This window comes from Solanum dulcamara, chromosome 7, assembly GCF_947179165.1.
Source record: "Solanum dulcamara chromosome 7, daSolDulc1.2, whole genome shotgun sequence".
NCBI classification, from domain to species: Eukaryota; Viridiplantae; Streptophyta; class Magnoliopsida; order Solanales; family Solanaceae; genus Solanum; species Solanum dulcamara.
In genome coordinates this window covers 4,280,192-4,303,111 of record NC_077243.1, presented here as the reverse complement: position 1 = coordinate 4,303,111, position 22,920 = coordinate 4,280,192, and the positions used below count along the sequence as shown (strand labels likewise).

Below are 22,920 nucleotides of genomic sequence, written 5' to 3'. Positions count from 1 at the left end.
TTCATTTTAGACACCTCAAGTAAGGTTTCGATGTGTTATTTTGACACTTTTTTATAATCACCCAAATATCTAAAGTGTGTTTAATACACTTGCTGATGATCTGTCAAAGTGACCAATTAAATGAAGACACGTGACATATATATCAAAAATAATTTTAAAATAATGACTTTTGAGTAGAAAAAAAAAGTGGCCATTAACTTGATGACATATGACATTTTTTACCCAAATAATAATTAAAAAAAGGAAGAAATTCATCTTCTAAAAAAAAGTGATTTTCAAAAAAAAAAATGTCACCCCCACCTGGTTGTCTTCTTCACCCACCCCACCCAGTCGTTGTCGTCTTCTACACCTCCACCCACCCCAACCCCAACTCCTTCCCCACCCATATTGTATTCTCAAGAAACACTATAAAAAAAACTATTTTGAAAATTTTATTTTACAAAGATATAATTTTTTCTACTTTATTTTTAAAAAATCAGTTACTAATTAACAATAGGAGAAAAACAAGAACTAGATCTAGGCAATGACAATGAGATTACAAAATCAAGGTCCAAAGTTATGGAGGAAAACATCTAGAAAAAGGAGAAGAAGAAGAACGAGAAAAAAAAAATTAAAAAAAAATATTTTTTAAAAATATGGTCTTCACGCTCTCAAAATGGGTGCAGCACACGCAATGTGTCAAGTCAGCACAAAGTGTAAAAATGACACATCAGAACCTTAATTGAGGTGTCTAAAATGAACAAAGGTTAGTTGAGGTGTCTAAGTGAAAGTTGTTGTCAACTTTAGGGGGTCACCGATGGATTCCGCCTAAGCATCCCAATCACATAATAATATAACATTTACAACAGTACTTGTCTCCATTCACTCTTACTTGTCTACTATTAAAAAAAAATCACGTTTACTTGTCATTTTTAACAACTCAAGAAATGACAAATATTTTTTCTCATGTTTTACCCTTTTCATTAACTACTTATTTCCCAAATTATTTTCAAAAGCTAAAACTTAACATCACTTAATATGGACAATGTGTAAAATACTCATATCAATTATTATTTTTTAAGAGTATTTATAAAAAGCGTGCAAAGTTCAAATTAAGTGGACAAGTAAAGTGAATAGAGGGAGTACTCTCTTGTTTATAAATTCTTTTATTTTAAGAATAGTTTTGAAATATTATTAAATTTTCCTATATTTTTAAATTTTCATATTCAGTCAAATAATATCACATAAATGAGTACTTACGAAATCTAAAAAAATATGAGCAATTTCATAAAAAAGAAGTATCCTTAAAAATGTAGTTGTCCATGTGCAATAAACATTGTAAGAAAATAAATTACTTGTCGATGTGACACATCACACGTATGCTAAAAATTACTCCCATTTCACATTAACAAAATTTTTAGGGCGTTTTTCGTAGTTCAATATAAGTGAATTGTTCAAAATCTAAGATAAATGTTTGAACATTTTTTAATTTCTTTTCATTTATATTTTCTAAGTGATAAGTTCAACAGAGTTAATTGTTCATGTTTATGTATGATTTTATTTTGTATTATTTCTATTTTCAATAATAATTTGACAATTACTAAAAAGGTAAAAGTGGAAAGTAATGTCCAATTTATATCCTTAACTTTTTTCCTTAATAAATATGCATTGCCTCGTAAATTCAGTTAATATAAAATAGAGAGAGTACATTTATATATAAAGATATTTCCATGTAATAATTACAAAGAAATACAATACCTCCTGTCACGACCCGAATCCGGGTGTGATGGCACTCATCTCAACCCACCGAGATAAGTCAGCCTAATAGCCAACGAAAGTAGATGCAGAAGAAAAAGAAAAGAATCAAAATTTAACTTAAGCGAAAACACGTAAAAGAAACTCAACATCCCCCAAGATTGGTTGTCACGTGTACAAGCCACTAATTTATTATCGAAGTACGACAAGAAATACAGTCATAATGTCTTTGTCTCTAGAATAGGACTAAAACATAAGAAAAGAGCAAGAGGTGTCCGCTAGATAGATGTAACAGCTACCTCGACACTCGGAATGATGGCCTCGGATGTAGTAGAAAATGCTAGAAGATCAAGCAGGTCCGGGCTCACAACCTACACAAGTGTGGAAGCAAGGGGTGAGTACCAAACAACACGGTACTCAGCAAGTGGATAGCTAAAACTAAGCAAAGCTTAATAGATACAAGTACTCCTGTACTCCCAACCGAACCTCCTTAACTACAACCTGCATAAAATCAGCCCAACTCTACACTTGTACAATAACGACAGTAATACAATCCACAAATACTCATCAATAGTCTCGTCAATGAATCATACCAAGTCAAGTTCAGCACACAGAGCAATATTGGGGTAAACACAAAGTCACAAATATCAAAAAGGTGCAATGCAGTGCAATGAAATGATGCATGTCTGTCCTATCGGTACACATCCGCTGAATCACAGTCCGGAACCCATGGGGGACATTTCTGTCCATGTAACCTGCCACGGAGCGTGTGGCCCGTCCCCTCAATACATATATCTTGCCACGGAGCGTGTGGCCCGACCCCTTTATTTCATAATACCTGCCACGGAGCGTGTGGCCCGACCCCTTTGTTTCATAATACCTGCCACGGAGCGTGTGGCCCGACCCCTTTTGTTTCATATTATTTTCAATCTCAACACAATATGTCAAAACCAATGCAATCAATTCATGTTCATATAATTCATGATAATAATATGACAACAACCATAATTTTTTCCTATCTCACATCAACATAGTCATTTCACATGTCCAAAATAAATCCACAATCATAACATATCAATTCCACCAATACATGTCATTAGATCACCATTTTCTACCCCTCATCTCCATTTTTTTTAAGGTCAATCATATAGTCAATAATCCAGTCTAATTCTCATTACTTCCTAATACACATAACACAGAAATACAAGCATCTATAAGCTTAAACTGAGGTTTAGAAATTCACTTGCCTTAAATAATCACGCAATTACTCCGAGACCTGAGCCTTCCCTTTTCGCTGGGTTTCCCAATAAGTATGATCTAAACAAATAATTAACCACAATAAGATTTCAAAACTAACGACACCCATATCTATCCTAGACCCAAAACTCACACAAATCTATAATCAAGTTCCCAAATCTTGATGCCAATTAATAAACCAAATCTTATATTTTCTAAATTTCAAGCCTAGGGTTAAGTATTAATTTCCCCAATATCATAAATTTAATAGAATTTATATAACATAATATGCCTAATATTTAATTACCTATCTCAATATATCAAAACTTAATTTATAATGGGATACAAAATAAAATTGTTGACAATTGAAACCACCTGGTTTACGAAACCAGTGGCGACAATTGAACATACGTGAACAACTTTCCATTCATGGCATTTACTCCTTTTTTTTAATCATTGGAAATCTTCACTAATCTTTGCCTTACCATTGGCAGTGAATGTTCCACTCATACTTTCTCATTCCAGGTTCAAGACTCATGACAAAAATACTAAAATTTGGTATTCCTTTACTTCTTCTTCTTTTTCTTTTCAATCTAGAATTATAACACTAATTCCTTACTCATAAATGCAATCATTAATCTTAGCAGAAAACGTAACCGACTATTACCTGAAGCGTCCGCCGAAGCCACGTTCAATTCTTTTAGTCTGAGGGTTTGAAAATTAATTGTGTTGTAAATAAAAACCTTCTTTAACTTATTTTAATAAATAGGTCAAGTGGTATATGAAATTAAATAAATTAACACTTTAGCCCACCAATTAAATTAGTTATCTAAAGTTACCCCTCAACTAAATAACCGTAGTTATTGAATAGTCCAAATTTATAATTATTATATTTTATTATTATTATTATTATTATTTTTTTTTTTTTTTTTTTTTTTTTTTTTTTTGGAGAGAATATTTTATGGAAGAGAGATTACTCATTCTCAAAATGACCAAACGGGTCATTACATTATCCACCACTAAAAATCATGTTCGTCCTCGAACATAAAGTAAAAGGAGGTACCTGAAGCTTCGAAAAGCTGGGGATATCTAGCGCGCATATCAGCCTCTGTTTCCCAAGTCGCCTCTCCGACGGAACGGTGCTTCCATTGTACCTTCACTGAAGCTATCTCCTTGGTTCTAAGCTTACGAACCTGCCTATCTAGAATGGCTATAGGTTCCTCCTCAAATGTCAAGTCTGGATCCAACTCCACTGAATCGAGTGATAACACATGAGACTCATCCGGAACATACTTCCGAAGCATGGAAACATGAAACACGTTATGCACAGCCGATAAGCTAGGTGGCAAGGCCAATCTATAAGCCACCTCTCCAACTCGTGCCAAAATCTCAAATGGGCCAATGAATCGAGGGCTGAGCTTGCCCTTTCTCCCGAACCGCATCACGCCCTTTATGGGAGACACTCGAAGCCAAACATGATCACCCACCATGAACTCCAATGGTCGAACTCTCCGATCTGCATAACTCTTCTGTCTACTCTGGGCTGTCAAGAGTCTACCCTGAATTCTACGAACTTGCTCCATAGCATCTCTAAGCAAGTCTGTGTCTAAGGAGTCCATCTCAGCTAAGTCAAACCAGCCAATAGGAGATCGACACCGCCTACCATACAAAGCCTCAAATGGAGCCATCTGGATACTGGAGTGATAACTGTTGTTGTAGGCAAACTCCGCTAGGGGCAAGTGTTGATCCCATCTAGCACCAAAATCAATAACACAAGCTCGCAGCATGTCCTCCAACACTTGGATTGTCCGCTCGGACTGACCATCAGTTTGTGGGTGAAAAGCAGTACTCATATCAAGTCTAGTGCCCAAACCATGTTGTAATGCCTGCCAAAAATGTGAAGTAAATACTGAACCTCGATCCGAAATGATGGATACTGGGACACCATGAAGCCGAACGATATGGCTAATATACAACTGGGCTAGTTTATCCGCGGTGTACCTTACCTTAACTGGAATAAAATGGGCGGACCTGGTTAGTCTGTCAACCACCACCCATATAGAGTCGTAGCCACCAACGGTGGGAGGTAAACCCACAATGAAGTCCATGGTGATCATTTCCCACTTCCAAGTGGGAATAGGCATCCTCTGACTCATACCCCCAGGCCGCTGGTGCTCACACTTTACCTGCTGGCAAGTCAAACACCTGGATACGAACTCTGCGATGTCCTTCTTCATCCCGCACCACCAATAGTGCTGGCACAGATCATGATACATCTTGGCCGCTCCTGGATGGATGGAATACCTTGAACAATGAGCCTCTTCCAAAATAAGTCTAGTTAGGTCACCCACCTTAGGCACACAAATTCTGCCTTCAATCCTCAGTACACCTTCCGAATCAAGTATCGCCTCCTTAGCTTCACCTCTTAATACCTTGTCTCGAATGATACATAACTTCTCATCCTGAAACTGTCTCTCCCGAATCTGGTCAATCAAGGAACAACGTGCCTCCATAAAGGCAAGAACACCACCATCCTCTGAAATCTGCAACCGGACAAGGCTATTAGCTAGCCTCTGAACATCTCTAGCTAATGGTCGCTCCTCAACTCGGATCGCGGCAAGACTCCCCATACTAGAGGACTTCCTGCTCAAGGCATCCGCCACCACATTGGCTTTTCCTGGGTGGTACAAAATAGTCATGTCGTAGTCCTTCAGTAACTCAAGCCATCTACGTTGCCTTAAGTTCAGATCCCTCTGACTGAATATATACTGAAGACTCCTATGATCGGTGAAGACCTCGCAATGCACACCGTATAGGTAATGACGCCATAACTTAAGCACGAAAACCACAGCCGCTAACTCTAAATCATGAGTAGGATAGTTTTTCTCATGGGCCTTCAACTGTCTTGAGGCATAGGCAACCACTTTCCCCTTCTGCATCAACACACCACCTAAACCAACACCAGAAGCATCACAATATACAGTAAATCCCACACCTTCCTCGGGTAGCGTCAAAATAGGAGCTGAGGTCAATAAATTCTTGAGCTTTTGGAAGCTTGCTTCACATTCATCGGACCAATGAAAATACACGTCCTTCTGAGTCAATCTAGTCAGTGGAGCTGCAATAGTGGAGAAGCCCTGCACAAACCGCCTGTAATAACCGGCTAACCCTACAAAACTACGAATCTCAGTAGGAGAAGTAGGCCTGGTCCAACCTCTAACTGCCTCAATCTTAGCTGGATCCACTCTAATCCCCTCCTTGGACACCACGTGTCCTAAGAATGTAACAGAATTAAGCCAAAATTCACACTTGGAGAACTTTGCATACAATTTTTCTTCCCTCAATTTCTGAAGTACCAACCTCAAATGACGGACATGATCTGCCTCAGTTTTGGAATACACCAAGATGTCATCAATGAATACTATCACAAAAGAATCTAAGTATGGGCGAAACACTCCATTCATCAACTCCATGAATGCTGCGGGGGCATTCGTCAACCCAAATGACATCACCAAAAACTCGTAGTGACCATAACGAGTCCGAAAAGCTGTCTTAGGAATATCGGATGCCCTAATCTTCATCTAATGATAACCGGACCTCAAGTCTATTTTGGAAAACAATGCCGCTCCCTGTAGCTGATCAAATAAATCATCAATACGGGGAAGAGGATATTTATTTTTAATAGTTACCTTGTTCAACTGCCTGTAATCGATACACATCCTCATAGTCCCATCCTTCTTTTTTACAAACAGAACCGGTGCACCCCAAGGAGACACACTAGGGCGAATAAACCCCTTACTCAACAAGTCCTGCAACTGATCCTTCAACTCCTTCAATTCAATTGGAGCCATGCGATATGGAGGAATAGAAATGGGTTTAGTGCCAGGCTCTAAGTCAATAGCAAAATCAATATCCCTATCCGGAGGAATACCAGGAAGATCAGTAGGAAATACATCAGAAAACTCCTTAACCACTGGAACAGTATCTATAGGAGGTGACTCAATACTGGTATCCCGAATAAAGGCTAAATAAGACATACACCCTCTATCAATCAACCTCTGAGCACGAATATATGAGATAACCTTACCGGGATAGGAGCCACTAGTACCCTTCCACTCAATCCTCGGGGCACCAGGTATCGCTAAGGTAACAGTTTTAGCATAACAATCGAGAATAGCACGATGGGGAGAAAGCCAATTCATACCCAATATCACATCAAAATCTACCATCCCCAGAATAATCATATCTACCCAAGTATCATACCCGGCCAAGGAAATAAGACAGGATCGATATACTCGATCCACCACTAAGGGTTCACCCACGGGTGTAGAAACATGAACGGGCACGGACATACGATCATATGTCAAATCAAAGTTAGATGCAAAATAGGCAGACACATAAGAAAATGTAGATCCTGGATCAAATAATACAGATGCAGGTCGATGACAGACTGGGACAATACCTGTGATAACGGCATTGGAAGCCTCAGCCTCGGGTCTCCCTGGAAAAGCATAACACTGAGCTCCCCTACCACCTCCGACCTGCCCAACACCTCTACCTCCTCCCTGAGGGGCTATAGCACCACTAGCACCCCTACCAGGAGTGCGACCACCTCTACTAGTCTGGGCTCTACCTCGACCTCTGACCGGCGACGCTGGTCCTCTAACTGAAACTGAAGAACTAGGCTGGGTTCCTCCTCGACCCTGAGATGTACACTGCCATGAAAGATGATCTGGATCACCACAAGTATAACATACTCTTCCGTGTGAAAACCTCTGCGATGAACCTGCAGAACTTGTATAACTACTCCGGCTCATCGGCCTCTGTTGTGACCCCTGGTAACTCTGACCTGTACTGTAGGAACCACGAGGTGTCTGACCATCCTCAGAAGCTGGCATAAATGCATGAACTGGTCCTCTACGCTGAAAGGAACCACCTCCTCTATAGGACCCTCTACCTCCAGATGAGGTACCCGAAAACTGACCAGAAGCACAGGCCCTCTTGGGGTCCCCGAACTCCTCTCTCTCCATCAACTCCGCCTCCTTGGCAGCACCCACAATGGACTGGAAAGAAGCGCCCTCACGGGCCGGTCGAAAAACTGTTGTACGAATAGTATAGTTCAGTCCTCTCACAAATCTGCGAATCCGCTCTGTCTCATCAGGAAGGACAGCCATGGCATGTCTGGACAACTGGTAGAAACGAGTCTCATATTCAGCAACTGTAAGTCCTTCCTGTCTCAAATTCTCAAACCGTAATCGGCTCTCTTCCTTCACACTCCAGGGGATGAAACGGTCATAAAAGGCACTAGCAAACTCATCCCAAGTCATCTGGGGTGACCCAACTGGTCTGGAACTCGTATACACTCTCCACCACTCTCTGGCTGGTCCACGCAACTGTAGTGTAGTATAACGAACTCCATGAGTATCAGCTAACCCTACTGTCTCCAACAACTCTCGACACATGGTCAAAAACTCGTGTGCATCCTTAGTCTTTCCACCCTGGAATTGTGGAGGGTCCATTTTTCGGAACCTCTCATATCGGCGTTGCTCGTCGTCAGTCAACATGAGCACAGGTGCAACCTGGGCTCCTCCTACCTGTATTCCATCCTCATCCGCTCTAGGGCCCGTAGGTGGCTGGTCCACCAGACCCTGAACAATTGGAATCTGATGCTGCCGTGGGGTCTGAGCTCCTGCTCTAGTCTGAGAACCCTCAGGTGTACCATTCACCCTCACACTCTGATTAAATCCTTCAAGCGCATCCAATACTCGTATCAAAGTGGCCTGAAGCAATGGTGTAGTAGCAGACTCTTGAGGGACCTGTTCCTCTCTACCATCAATTTGTGGCTCAAGAGAAGCCTCTCTAGCACGACCTCTAGCTGGCGCCGCCCCTCGGGCACGACCTCTGCCTGTCGCCATACCCCGACCACGACCTCTAGTCCGGCCTCTATCCCTACCCCTAGTTGGGGTCCCAACATCACCCTCAGGAAGTGCCTCCCTTCCTCTACCTCTAGTCGTAATTCTGGTCCTGGCCATCTGTTAGAAGGGACACGCAAAAATTCAGTACCAACACAACACGCACGATACAAAGTGAAAGAACAAAGGGAAAATTTCCTAAAAGTTCTCATAGCCTCTCGAAGATAAGTACAGACGTCTCCGTACCGATCTGCAAGACTCTACTTAAACTTGGCTTGTATACACGTGAGACCTATGAACCTGGGGCTCTGATACCATCTTTGTCACGACCCGAATCCGGGTGTGATGGCACTCATCTCAACCCACCGAGATAAGTCAGCCTAATAGCCAACGAAAGTAGATGCAGAAGAAAAAGAAAAGAATCAAAATTTAACTTAAGCGAAAACACGTAAAAGAAACTCAACATCCCCCAAGATTGGTTGTCACGTGTACAAGCCACTAATTTATTATCGAAGTACGACAAGAAATACAGTCATAATGTCTTTGTCTCTAGAATAGGACTAAAACATAAGAAAAGAGCAAGAGGTGTCCGCTAGATAGATGTAACAGCTACCTCGACACTCGGAATGATGGCCTCGGATGTAGTAGAAAATGCTAGAAGATCAAGCAGGTCCGGGCTCACAACCTACACAAGTGTGGAAGCAAGGGGTGAGTACCAAACAACACGGTACTCAGCAAGTGGATAGCTAAAACTAAGCAAAGCTTAATAGATACAAGTACTCCTGTACTCCCAACCGAACCTCCTTAACTACAACCTGCATAAAATCAGCCCAACTCTACACTTGTACAATAACGACAGTAATACAATCCACAAATACTCATCAATAGTCTCGTCAATGAATCATACCAAGTCAAGTTCAGCACACAGAGCAATATTGGGGTAAACACAAAGTCACAAATATCAAAAAGGTGCAATGCAGTGCAATGAAATGATGCATGTCTGTCCTATCGGTACACATCCGCTGAATCACAGTCCGGAACCCATGGGGGACATTTCTGTCCATGTAACCTGCCACGGAGCGTGTGGCCCGTCCCCTCAATACATATATCTTGCCACGGAGCGTGTGGCCCGACCCCTTTATTTCATAATACCTGCCACGGAGCGTGTGGCCCGACCCCTTTGTTTCATAATACCTGCCACGGAGCGTGTGGCCCGACCCCTTTTGTTTCATATTATTTTCAATCTCAACACAATATGTCAAAACCAATGCAATCAATTCATGTTCATATAATTCATGATAATAATATGACAACAACCATAATTTTTTCCTATCTCACATCAACATAGTCATTTCACATGTCCAAAATAAATCCACAATCATAACATATCAATTCCACCAATACATGTCATTAGATCACCATTTTCTACCCCTCATCTCCATTTTTTTTAAGGTCAATCATATAGTCAATAATCCAGTCTAATTCTCATTACTTCCTAATACACATAACACAGAAATACAAGCATCTATAAGCTTAAACTGAGGTTTAGAAATTCACTTGCCTTAAATAATCACGCAATTACTCCGAGACCTGAGCCTTCCCTTTTCGCTGGGTTTCCCAATAAGTATGATCTAAACAAATAATTAACCACAATAAGATTTCAAAACTAACGACACCCATGTCTATCCTAGACCCAAAACTCACACAAATCTATAATCAAGTTCCCAAATCTTGATGCCAATTAATAAACCAAATCTTATATTTTCTAAATTTCAAGCCTAGGGTTAAGTATTAATTTCCCCAATATCATAAATTTAATAGAATTTATATAACATAATATGCCTAATATTTAATTACCTATCTCAATATATCAAAACTTAATTTATAATGGGATACAAAATAAAATTGTTGACAATTGAAACCACCTGGTTTACGAAACCAGTGGCGACAATTGAACATACGTGAACAACTTTCCATTCATGGCATTTACTCCTTTTTTTTAATCATTGGAAATCTTCACTAATCTTTGCCTTACCATTGGCAGTGAATGTTCCACTCATACTTTCTCATTCCAGGTTCAAGACTCATGACAAAAATACTAAAATTTGGTATTCCTTTACTTCTTCTTCTTTTTCTTTTCAATCTAGAATTATAACACTAATTCCTTACTCATAAATGCAATCATTAATCTTAGCAGAAAACGTAACCGACTATTACCTGAAGCGTCCGCCGAAGCCACGTTCAATTCTTTTAGTCTGAGGGTTTGAAAATTAATTGTGTTGTAAATAAAAACCTTCTTTAACTTATTTTAATAAATAGGTCAAGTGGTATATGAAATTAAATAAATTAACACTTTAGCCCACCAATTAAATTAGTTATCTAAAGTTACCCCTCAACTAAATAACCGTAGTTATTGAATAGTCCAAATTTATAATTATTATATTTTATTATTATTATTATTATTATTTTTTTTATTTTTATTTTTTTATTTTTTTTTTGGAGAGAATATTTTATGGAAGAGAGATTACTCATTCTCAAAATGACCAAACGGGTCATTACACCTCCCTTTTTAAAAATTTTATTTTATAACCAAGGATAGAGAAATCTAAAGTCCTCAGGTGAAGGATTAGGACCAAGAGCGAAGTAAATACCAGAATCCTCCATTAACCATGTGCAATAGCCATTCTGTAAAAGCTTAAGACTTCCGCAATAGCCATGCCATCGTTTAAAGACATCAAAGTTATTATACTTTGAACCCCATAAAAAGCTACAATGAAAAAGAGTAGTTCCAAATAAATTTATATGGAAAGAGAAATTAAATTGGTCACCCGTTTTTAGTGTACGAACTCCAAGATCATCATCTTTTGATTGACAATGAACTTTGACCGGAGGTGTAATGTCAGAGAGGTCACTCACAAAACGAAGGGTATATTTTGGATGCAAAGTGAAAGCATTTGTTATTTGCATGATGAGTGATAAAATAAGTAATGGAAGTAAGATTTTTGAGTAAAGGCAATAATCCATTTTGAGAGACATAGTGTTTCATGAATACAAATGAAGTTGGTTTGCTCTATTTATTAGATGATATGACAGTGATTTGAACAATATTGAAGTTTGTTTGACTTTGAGTTTTGTAATTTTTGCTCTTTAGTTAATTTGGATCATTTCAATTATAAAGAAAAAGATGTGTAATCTAATGCTATCTTGACAAGTAAAATTACTTAAATTTGATTTTATCAGTAAAAGAAAAGATATGTTTTATTGACAATTTTCTGTGAATCTTCTACTTTAATGTGTTTTTTCATTTTTAATTTTTTTTATGATAAATGTATTGTGTTTGATTAATCAATTTAAAAAGTACTTTTGAAATAATTAATATTTGACCAAAGCTTTTATCAAGTGCTTGTGTCTTTACTCAAAAATACTTTTCATTTTTGGGAAAAATATATATTATTTTTTAGCTTCAAAAAAATAGGTTCCACTACTCTCCAAAAACACATATTTTCTTATAAAAAAGTTGGTCAAACACCCCGACTTTTATAAAAAATAAATAAATATCTTAAATATCTCGAAAGCTTGACCAAATATAGTGTAACGGTGAATTACTTTTTCTTTATATGAGATTGTATGATATTTTAAGGGTACTCCCATATATTTTAAGGGTACTTTTTAAGATTATAAATTACTTATTGAACACATAATTCTTGAACGACATGTCTGTTTGAGTCATGTATTTCCAAGTCAAATATAGATTTTATGTTTTAATTTATTTGTCTTATTTTTTAAAATTTATTATAAAAAGTACGTTAACATGTTATAAATCACAATAATTTTGTATATTTAAAAATTACATAAAAGGTGTTACATAATAATCAACTACTCAAAATATTTAAAGATTAGATAAGAAATTTGGTTGACTCTTATTACATATGTGATACATAAATTGTAACCAGGGGTGTTCACGGTTTGGGTAAAAACCGATCCAAACTGAAAAACCAGACCAAACCAATTTTTTATTTGGTTTGGTTTTACATTTTTAAAAATCGATTATATTTGGTTTGATTTTGGTTTTGTTCGAAAAAATCGAAGAAATAACCAAACCGAACCAAATCGACAAATTGTATACATATTATTTTATAATTATATATAAATAATATATTATTTTTTATGGACACTTTTTTATGCAAAAAATACAGCACACTAATTCAAAATAGTATAATATGATACGTCTTTTATTTATACAATCATATCATTAACTTATGCATTATTCGGTAAATTTATGTTGATTAGTACATTGGATTAACTAACAATATAACAGAAAATTAAAAATAATTAAAATTTTGGTATAAGAATTATAAGATCCAAAATGAAACGAAGATAATTTATTTTTTTAAATGAATTATTGCCTTTTCTTCTCTTTTGAATGAATAGTTTCTTTTATTTTTTTGTATGGTTAATAACCGAATAACTGGACCAAAACAAACCGAAACCGATAACAACCAAATGATTGATATATATTTTAATTGATTTGGTTTTGATTTTCATCAATAACCGACCCATTAACACCTCTAGTTGTAATAGAAGAAATAACATATATTATTTAAAAATAAAATAAAATGTACTATAATTCATAAAAATTAACAATTTAAAATATTTTTAAAAACATATAAAAAATGATTGACTCTTCAAAGTTCATTTATGCCACATGAATCAAAATACACAAAATAGCATATATTGGATTTGTGGTGACGCGGACTCCTATATCTAGTATAGAGATAAGAAGTACCGTTATATATAGGGAGTGCCTTTATATGAGATTTCAAAACTATCCTTGAATAAATGAATTTTGAAATAGATGAAGACTTCACAATTTCAAAATTATCTTTAAATTAATGAGTTTTGAAATAGATGAAGTATCCCCTAGGTTCACTTTTATGTGTCCATTTTGAACATTGAGCACTCCTTAAAAAATAATATTTAATATAAATATTTTATTACAATGCTCATATTAATTAATGTTTACTATTATATATGTAAAGCACAAAGTATTGAATTTATTTTAATATGTTAAAAGTAACAAATAAAAATTAAAATATTTTAAAATAATAGATAAGTAAAAATCAACAAGGACTTCACTTCACGAAAATGCAAAATGTAAAATTCATGTTGTGGTGCAGTGGATGTTGCTTCTCTTTCATTAATTAGAGGTCTTGAGTTCGATCATTGACTATGAAAAAAACCCTTAATAGGGAGCGGTTCTATCTAAATGGGGTCTTATGCAACGTGAATCTGAATATAGTTAAATTTCAATACGAGTATGGAATATCGAATGGAAAACTCACCAAAAAGAAGATGACATTTGCCATAGATGGGAATCTTCACATCTTTTTGATACTCTTAGATATATAAAAGTAAAAAAAATAAGTTTCACAAATAATACTTTAATTTTTCTCGGTCCCTCAACACCCATCCTACCCCCACTCCCAAAGCCTCAATCCCACCATCCCTAAATTACATCCCTAATCTCTCATGGTATTTATATGATCACGTATAAAAATTTCGGAGAGAATATTTTTTTACTTATTTATCAAATAAGTATATTTTTTTAAAAAAATCACTTATTTTTCTTCAAACACAATTTTTCTCTGTAGCAAACACATATGTAGTTCACTTTTTTTTGTATCTTACCTTTTCTAAGGGTAAATGTTATATTTTTCTATACACACTAGTAAAATATTAAAGGTGAAAAAGGTTAAAAATTACATCATCGTTATTAGTTTCGCTGTTTTTATAGTGCAACTTTTAAATTAAGACGTACGAATTTGGTCCCAAATATTATTGTTATATCAGGTATGTATAATGTGATTTCAATACCTCTATTTATACGGTTATATTGAGAAATATGAAAGAATGTCATAAATATGACATTCAACGAGAATGTGAAAAAGAATATGAAGGTGTGGAAGATCAATGAATATAAATGGTGGGAATTTTGAGCATCCAAAATCACATAATAATATAATAGTTACAATTGTAAAAAATATGTTTTCATATTCTCTCCGTTCACGTTTACTTGTTTACTATTTCAAAAAAAAGTATTCACATTTACTTGTCATTTTTAACAAATCAAGAAAAACAATTATTTTTCCTCGTGTTTTACCCTTTGCATTAACTATCTATTTCCCAAATTATTTTCAAGATGTAATATTAAACATCGCTTAATATGGACATTGTGTAAAATGCTCATATCAATCATTATTTTTTAGGAGTTTTTCAAAAGCGTGCAAAATTCAAAATTAAAGTGGACAAGTAAAAGTGAACCAAAGGTATACTTTCTATTTATAAATTCATTTATTTTAAGAATAGTTTTAAACATTGTTAAATTTCCTATATTTTTAAAATTTCATGTTCAGTCAAATAATATCACATAAATTAGTACTTTGAAAATCTAAAAATATATAAATATATGTGCGATTTCATAAAGAAAAAGTATCCTCAAAATGTAGTTGTCCACGTGCAATAGACATTGGAAAAATATAAATTACTTGTCTATGTGCACACTTACACTAAAAATTTCTCCATTTATTTCATATTAACTAAATTTTTGAGGCTTTTATCATAGTTCAATATAAGTGAATATTCAAAGTCAAAGATAAATATTTGAATATTTTTCCATTCTTATCCTTCATTTATATTTTCTAGGTGATAAATTCAAGAGAGTTAATTGCTCATATTTATGTATGATTTTATTTTGAATTATTTCTATTTTCAATAATAGATTGACAATTACTAAAAAGGTAAAAGAGGAAAGTAATGTTCAATTTATGTTCTTAACTTTTTTTCTTAATAAATGTGCATTGCCTCAAGAATTCAGTTAATTAAAATAGAGAAAGTACAACTTATATATAAAGATACTTCCATGTAATAATTACAAAGAAATGTAATACATCCCTTCCCTTTTTTTTTTATAACCAAGGATAGAGAAATCTAAAGTCCCCAAGTGAAGGATTAGGAACAAGAGCGAAGTAAATACCAGAATCCTTCATTAACCATGTGCAATAGCCATTCTCGAAATGCTTAAGACTTCCGCAATAGCCATGCCGTGCTTTAAAGACAACAAAATTATTATGCTTTGAACCCCATAAAAAGCTACAATGAAAAAGAGTAGTTCCAAATAAATTCATACGGAATGAGAAACTAAATTGGTCACCCATTTTTAGTGTACGAACTCCAAGATCATCATCTTTAGATTGACAATGAACTATGACCGGAGGTGTATCTTCAGGTAGGTCACTCACAAAACGAAGGGTATATTTTGGATTGAAAGTGAAAGCATTTGTTATTTGCATAATATTGATGAGGGATAAAATAAGTAATGGAAGTAAGATTTTTGAGTAAGGGTAATGATCCATTTTGAGAGACATAGTGTTTAATGAATACAAATAAAATTGGTTTGCTATTTATAAGATGATATGACAGTGGTTTGAACAAAATTGAAGTTTGTTTGACTGATTTTTTATTTTTTTTGGATCCTTTCAATTATTAAGAAAAGATGTGTAATTAATTTGATGCTATCTTGACAAGTAAAATTACTTAAATTTGATTTTGTCAGTAAAACAAAAGATCTGTTTTATTGATAATTTTTTTGAATATTCTATTTTAATGTTTTTTTTTCATTTTTTTAAAATTCTTTTATGATAAATTAATTTTGTTTGACTAATCAATTTAAAAACTACTTTTGAAATGATTAATATTTGACCAAAGCTTCTATCAAGTGCTTATCTATTTACTAAAAAATATAAATTAATCTTGTTTGACTAATCAATTTAAAAACTACTTTTGAAATGATTAATATTTGACCAAAGCTTCTATCAAGTGCTTATCTATTTACTAAAAAATACTTTCCATTTTTGGGAAAATATATATTATTTTTAGCTCAAAAAATAGGTTTCACTACTCTCCCGAAACACATATTTTCTTCTAAAGGAGTTGGTCAAACACGTTAGTTTTTTAAAAATAAGTATTTTTTTATTTTATTTTTTAAGAAGGCGAAAACATCTTTAATCTCTCAAAAACTCGACCAGATAAGCTTTAATTGTGAACTTATTCTTTATATGAGATTGTATGATATTTTAAGGTTCCTCACATATATTTTAAGGTACAATTTAAGATAATAAATTACTTCTTGCATTATCTTATATATAAGAGGCTAGGAAGCATATACTTATTGAACGACGGGTCTGTTTGAGTCATGTGTTTCCAAGTCAAATGTGGACTTTATGTTTTAATTTACTTATCTTACTTTTAAAAAAATAAATTGTTATACGTTTAAAAACTACGTTAAAGTGTTATAAATCACAATAATTTTGTATATTTAAAAATTACACAAAAGGTACTACACAATTATTAACTACTGAAAATATTTAAAGATTAGATAAGAAATTTTATTGACTCTCATTACGTATGTGATACATAAATTGTAACAGAAGGAATAACATATATTATTTTAAAATTATATAAAAAGTACTACAATTCATAAGAATTAACTTAAAATATTTTTAAAAATATATAAAAAATTGATTGACTCTTTAAACTCCATTTATATCACATAAATCAGAACAAACAAAATAACGTATATTGGATTTGTGCTAATATGGACTTATGCATCTAGTATAGAGATAAGAAGTACCGTTATATATAGGGAGTGCCTTTATATGAGATTTCAAAACTATCCTTGAATAAATGAATTTTGAAATAGATGAAGACTTCACAATTTCAAAATTATCCTTAAATTAATGAGTTTTGAAATAGATGAAGTATCCCTTAGGTTCACTTTTATGTGTCCATGTTGAACTTCCAACACATCTTAAGAAATAATATTTGATATAAATATTTTATTATAATATATTAATTGATGTTTAGTATTATGTCTGCAAAAGGCAAAATATGAGAAAAAAATTTAATATGTTAAAAGTAACAAATAAAAATAAAAATGTATTCAAAATAATGAAAAAATAAAAGTCAATGAGGAAGCCACTCAACTAAGGATTTTTCTCACAGAAAATCACTCAACTTTATGCTATAACCTCAAAATTATTCAACTATGAATATTTTACCTATAGAATCACCCAACCTATTTAATTGATTTATTTTATTAAAATTTTCTGACGTGAATTTCCTATTTAAAATCAAAATTGTAAGAAATAAAAAGATATTCATTTCCCTTTTAAATTATTCTCCCTTGTCCAAATCGCTTTATAGCACTAACAATAGAATAGATAGTACTAAAGCTATCTTGTATCATTTGTAATATTGAATATAGCTAATTAATATATATTTTTATATTGCTTAAAGATGATAAATTGATATCATTAATATAAATGTCATGTAAATCTGTTGATTTGGAGAAAACAAAAAAGTGGCGTTATTTAATTGAATATTTTTTCCACCTTTTTAATGTTTGTCTAACACGCGTTGAATATTTATATTGAGTGATATGTTTTTGTGTTTACATGGTACGTAAAAAACAGAGTTAAAGGGTTAAAATAGAACAATGTTGAGTTCAAGTGTCGAAATGAAATTTAGTGACAAGTTAAAGGGGGTTATGTATGTGTTTGGCCATAATAATAATATATACAATTGTAAAAACATGTTTTAATTACTCTCTTTGTTCACTCTTACTTGTTTACTATTCAAAAATATATCTTCACTTTTACTTGTTATTTTTAACAAATCATGAAGAGACAATTATTTTTTTCTCATGTTTTACAATTTGTATTAACTACTTATTTTCAAGACGCAATACTAAACATTAATTAATATGGACATTATACTAAATACTTATATCAATTATTATTATTATTATTATTTTTACTTATTTTAAAGATACTTTTGAAATATTGTAATGTCTTCCATTGTGACGCAGGAGAAAAGATGGAAATATATGAGCGGTTTCATAAAAAAAATATATCCTTAAAATGTAGTTGTTCATGTGCAATAGACATCGTAGAAATTATAAATTACTTGTCCATGTGCCAAGGTATACATAAAAGACATTGTAGAAATTATAAATTACTTGTCCATGTGCCCAGGTATACATAAATTACTTCTTATATATAAAAATATGCAATGACCCATTAAGTCATTTTGAGAACGAGTCTTTTTCTCTTCATAAAAGACTCCTTTCGTATATTTAAATTGAGATTTTGGACTATTCGATAACTTCAGTTAATTAATTGATGGGTGATTTTAAATAATTAATTTAATTGATGGGCTAAAGTGTTAATTTATTTAATACTTATACCACTTTTTTTGTATTTATTAAAATAGGTTAGTAGGATTTGGAAATTTTAATACATAATTAGTTTGAAAAAAAATAAAAAACAATATATATATATATATATATATATATAATCTGATGGCTTAATGCCATCAGATGTAACGAGAAAGAAAGAATAACGACGACGAACACAAAAATTAGAGAGAAAAAAATACGGAGGAAGAAAGAAAAGATAGGGGAAAAGAAAAATAAAGGAGAAGAGAAAAATAAGGATTTTCAATACAAAGCGTCAATGTAATTATTCTCATCCTTTTCATTAAATTTTCATGTGATTATGAACATATTCTTAGGGTATATTGGTGGAGAAATAACGCAGAAATAAAAAAATATGACCCTAGAGTTCTTCACATAAAATTTTGATTTGGGGATCGAATAACGATCTGTTTTAGCTGAACTTTGACATGTGAGTTTATTTTATCATGAATGAATATAATCGGAAAGAAAATTTCAAATTTGACTTCAATGACTCGGGATGACTTTTTGACCCAATTTTTTATCCAAAAATAAATATAGCAATATGAGTGTCATTGAATTCGTATTCTTATGAAAATTATGTATTTGAACAAATTTTGATCGTTAGGAAGCGTTACGAAAGACTCAAGTTTTAAAGTGATCATTCAATTTAATTGAGGTTTAACCTTAGTTTTGAAATTCAGAAAATATGGGAGTTGACATGTTAAGTGGCATCAAGATTAGGAACGTGTTTATAGATTTGCTTAAATTTTTGGGTCTAGGCTGGACATATGGTAATAAGGGTGTTGTTAGTTTCGAAAATCTTACTGTGATTATTTATTTGACTAGAATACGTTTATTTGGAGGCCTAATGAAAAGGAAAGTCTCAAGTGCCGGAGTGATTGCTTGATTAATTAAGGCAAATAAATTTCTAAACCTAAGTTTAAGCTTGTAGATGCTTGTATTTCCGTGTTATGTGTACTGGGGAGTAATGAGAATTAGACTGGTTATTGATTGTATGATTGGCCTTAAAAATGGAGACGAGGGGTATAAAATGGTGATCTAATGACATGTATTGGTGGAATTGATATGTTGTGATTATGGATTTATTTTGGACATGTGAAATGATTATGTTGATATGAGATAGGAAAAAATATTATTTTTGTCATGTTATTATCGTGAATTATATGAACATGAATTGATTGCATTGGTTCTGACATATTGTGTTGAGACTGAAAATGATATGAAATAAAAAAGGTCGGGCCACACGCTCCATGGAAGGTATTATGAAACAAAGGGGCCGGGTCACACGCTCCGTGGCAGTATATATATATATATTGAGGGGACGGGCCACACGCTCCGTGGCAGGTTACATGGACAAAAATGTCCCCCATGGATTCCGGACTGTAATTCAACGGATGTGTACCGATAGGACAAACATGCATCATCTCATTGCATTGCACCGCATTTTGTTGATATTTGTGAATTCGTGTTTACCCCTTTATCGCTCTGTATATGCTGAACTTGACTTTATATGATTCATTGATGAGACTATTGATGAGTATTCGTGGACTGTATTAATGTTATTATTGTACAAGTGGAGAGTTGGGCTGGTTTTATGCAGGTTGTAGTTAAGGAGGTTCGGTTGGGAGGATAGGAGTACTTGTATTTATTGAGCTTTGCTTAGTTTTAGTTATCCACTTGCTGAGTACCGTGTTGTTTGATACTCACCCCTTGCTTCTACACTTGTGTAGGTTGTGAGCCCGGACCTTCTTAATCTCTTAGTGTTCTCTACAACGTCTGAGGCTATCATCTCGAGTGTTGAGGTAACTGTTACATCCATCTAGCGGACACCTCTTACTCTTTAATATGTTTTACTCCTATTCTAGAGACAAAGACATTGTGACTGTATTCTCTTTCGTACTTCGGTAATGTATTAGTGGTTTGTACACGTGACAACCAGTCTTGGGAATTTTGAGATTATTTATTTATTTTTGACTAAGTTAAACCTTGCTTTATCTCAATTACTTCTGCATTTACTTTCCGTTGGGTATTAGGATGACTTATCTCGGTGGGTTGAGATGAGTGCCATCACATCCGGATTCGAATCGTGACAAAATATTTCCATGTAATACATTCCTTTCTTTTTTATAATCAGGGACAGAAATCTGAAGTCATTAGATGAAGGATTATGACCAAGTGCTGAGAAAATACCAGAATCCTTCGTCAATCATGTGCAATAGCCATCTTGTAAAAAGTTTAAGACTTCCGCAAATGCCATGCCATGCTTTAAAGGCATCAAAATTATTATACTTTAAACCTCATAAAAAGCTACAATGATAAAGAGTACTTTCTAGTAAATACATATAGAACGAGAAATCAAATTGATTACTCGATTTTAATATACGAACTCCAATATTATCATCTCTAGATTGACAATAAATTTTGACTAAATGTGTATATTAAGGGAGACCACTTACAAAACAAAGGGTGTATTTTGGATTCAAAGTGAAATCATTTGTTATTTGCATAATGTTGAAGAGTGAAAAAATAAATAATTGAAGTAGAATTTTTGAGCAAGGGTTATAGGCCACTTTGAGAGACATAGTGTTTCATGAATGCAAATGAAAATTGGTTTTGCTCTATTTGTAAGATGATATTATAATGATTTGAAAAATATTGAAGTTTGTTTGACCTTGAGTTTTGATATTTTTGGAAATTGAGTTAATTTGGATCTTTCCCATTATTATTATTATTTTTTAAAAAAGTGTAAACTAATGTTACCTGGGCTAGTAAACTTATTTGAATTTGACTTTGTCATCAAAAGAAGAAATTCTTTTTCATAATAAATTTCTGTGGAGATTAATAAGTGATTTTCATTTATTTTTTTAATTTTTTTATGAAAAATGATTTATGTTTGACCAATTAATTTAAAAAGTACTTTTAAAATAAATAATATTTGACTAAAGCTTTTAACAAGTGCTTATGTATTATTTATTCAAAAAAATAATTTTTGGGAAAAAAATAATTTTTTAGCATCTGAAAAATTAGCTTCCTTTACTTTTAAGAAACACATATTTTCATCTAAAAAGTTAGTCAAACACCCCACTTTTTCAAAATAAATATTTTTTAATTTTTAACAAAATACCTTTGGCCTCTCAAAAGCTTGACCAAATATGCTATATAGTGAATTACATTCTCTTTTATGAGATTATATTATGTTTTAAAGGTACTCCAATATATTTTATGGGTAATTTTTAAGATTATAAATTACTACTTGTATTATATAAATATAAGGAGTATCCTTATATATAGGGAGGCCTTTATATGAGATTTCAAAATTATCTTTAAATAAATGAATTTTCAAATATAAGAAGACTTCACAAGTAGTTAAGATTATTTAATAAATAAATATTCTATTATAATGCTCATATTACTTGATATTTGTATTACGTATACAGTAAAATATGAAAAAAATAATAATTCAATCTGTTAAAATTACAAATAAAAATAAAAATATTTTTAAAATAATAAACAAATAAAAATGAAGGAGGATTATTTTACATGCAAGTTATACTTATTGAGCAATTAATTATCGAATAGCAGTGTCCACAACATTGCCACCTTGCCATGATTTAGCACACCTATAAATTAGTTTAATATGAATTTAGTACATTTTTTAAAAATGAGACTTTAATATAACATGATATGCAATTAGGAGAGAATGAAGTTTCTGTGTAGTTTTCT

At 33.3% G+C, this 22,920-nt stretch overlaps 1 protein-coding gene across 1 annotated transcript; it reads right to left on the bottom strand.

The window, feature by feature from the left end:
• Positions 1 to 3,952: 3,952 nt before the first annotated feature.
• On the bottom strand, positions 3,953 to 8,097 carry LOC129896122 (uncharacterized). The gene is made up of 2 exons (XM_055971951.1): positions 7,433 to 8,097; positions 3,953 to 4,222 (listed from the first exon to the last, which is right to left on the bottom strand). Exons 1-2 carry the CDS (start codon positions 7,998 to 8,000, stop codon positions 3,990 to 3,992), a joined length of 801 nt encoding a protein of 266 aa, XP_055827926.1. The 5' UTR covers positions 8,001 to 8,097; the 3' UTR covers positions 3,953 to 3,989.
• Positions 8,098 to 22,920: the final 14,823 nt, after the last annotated feature.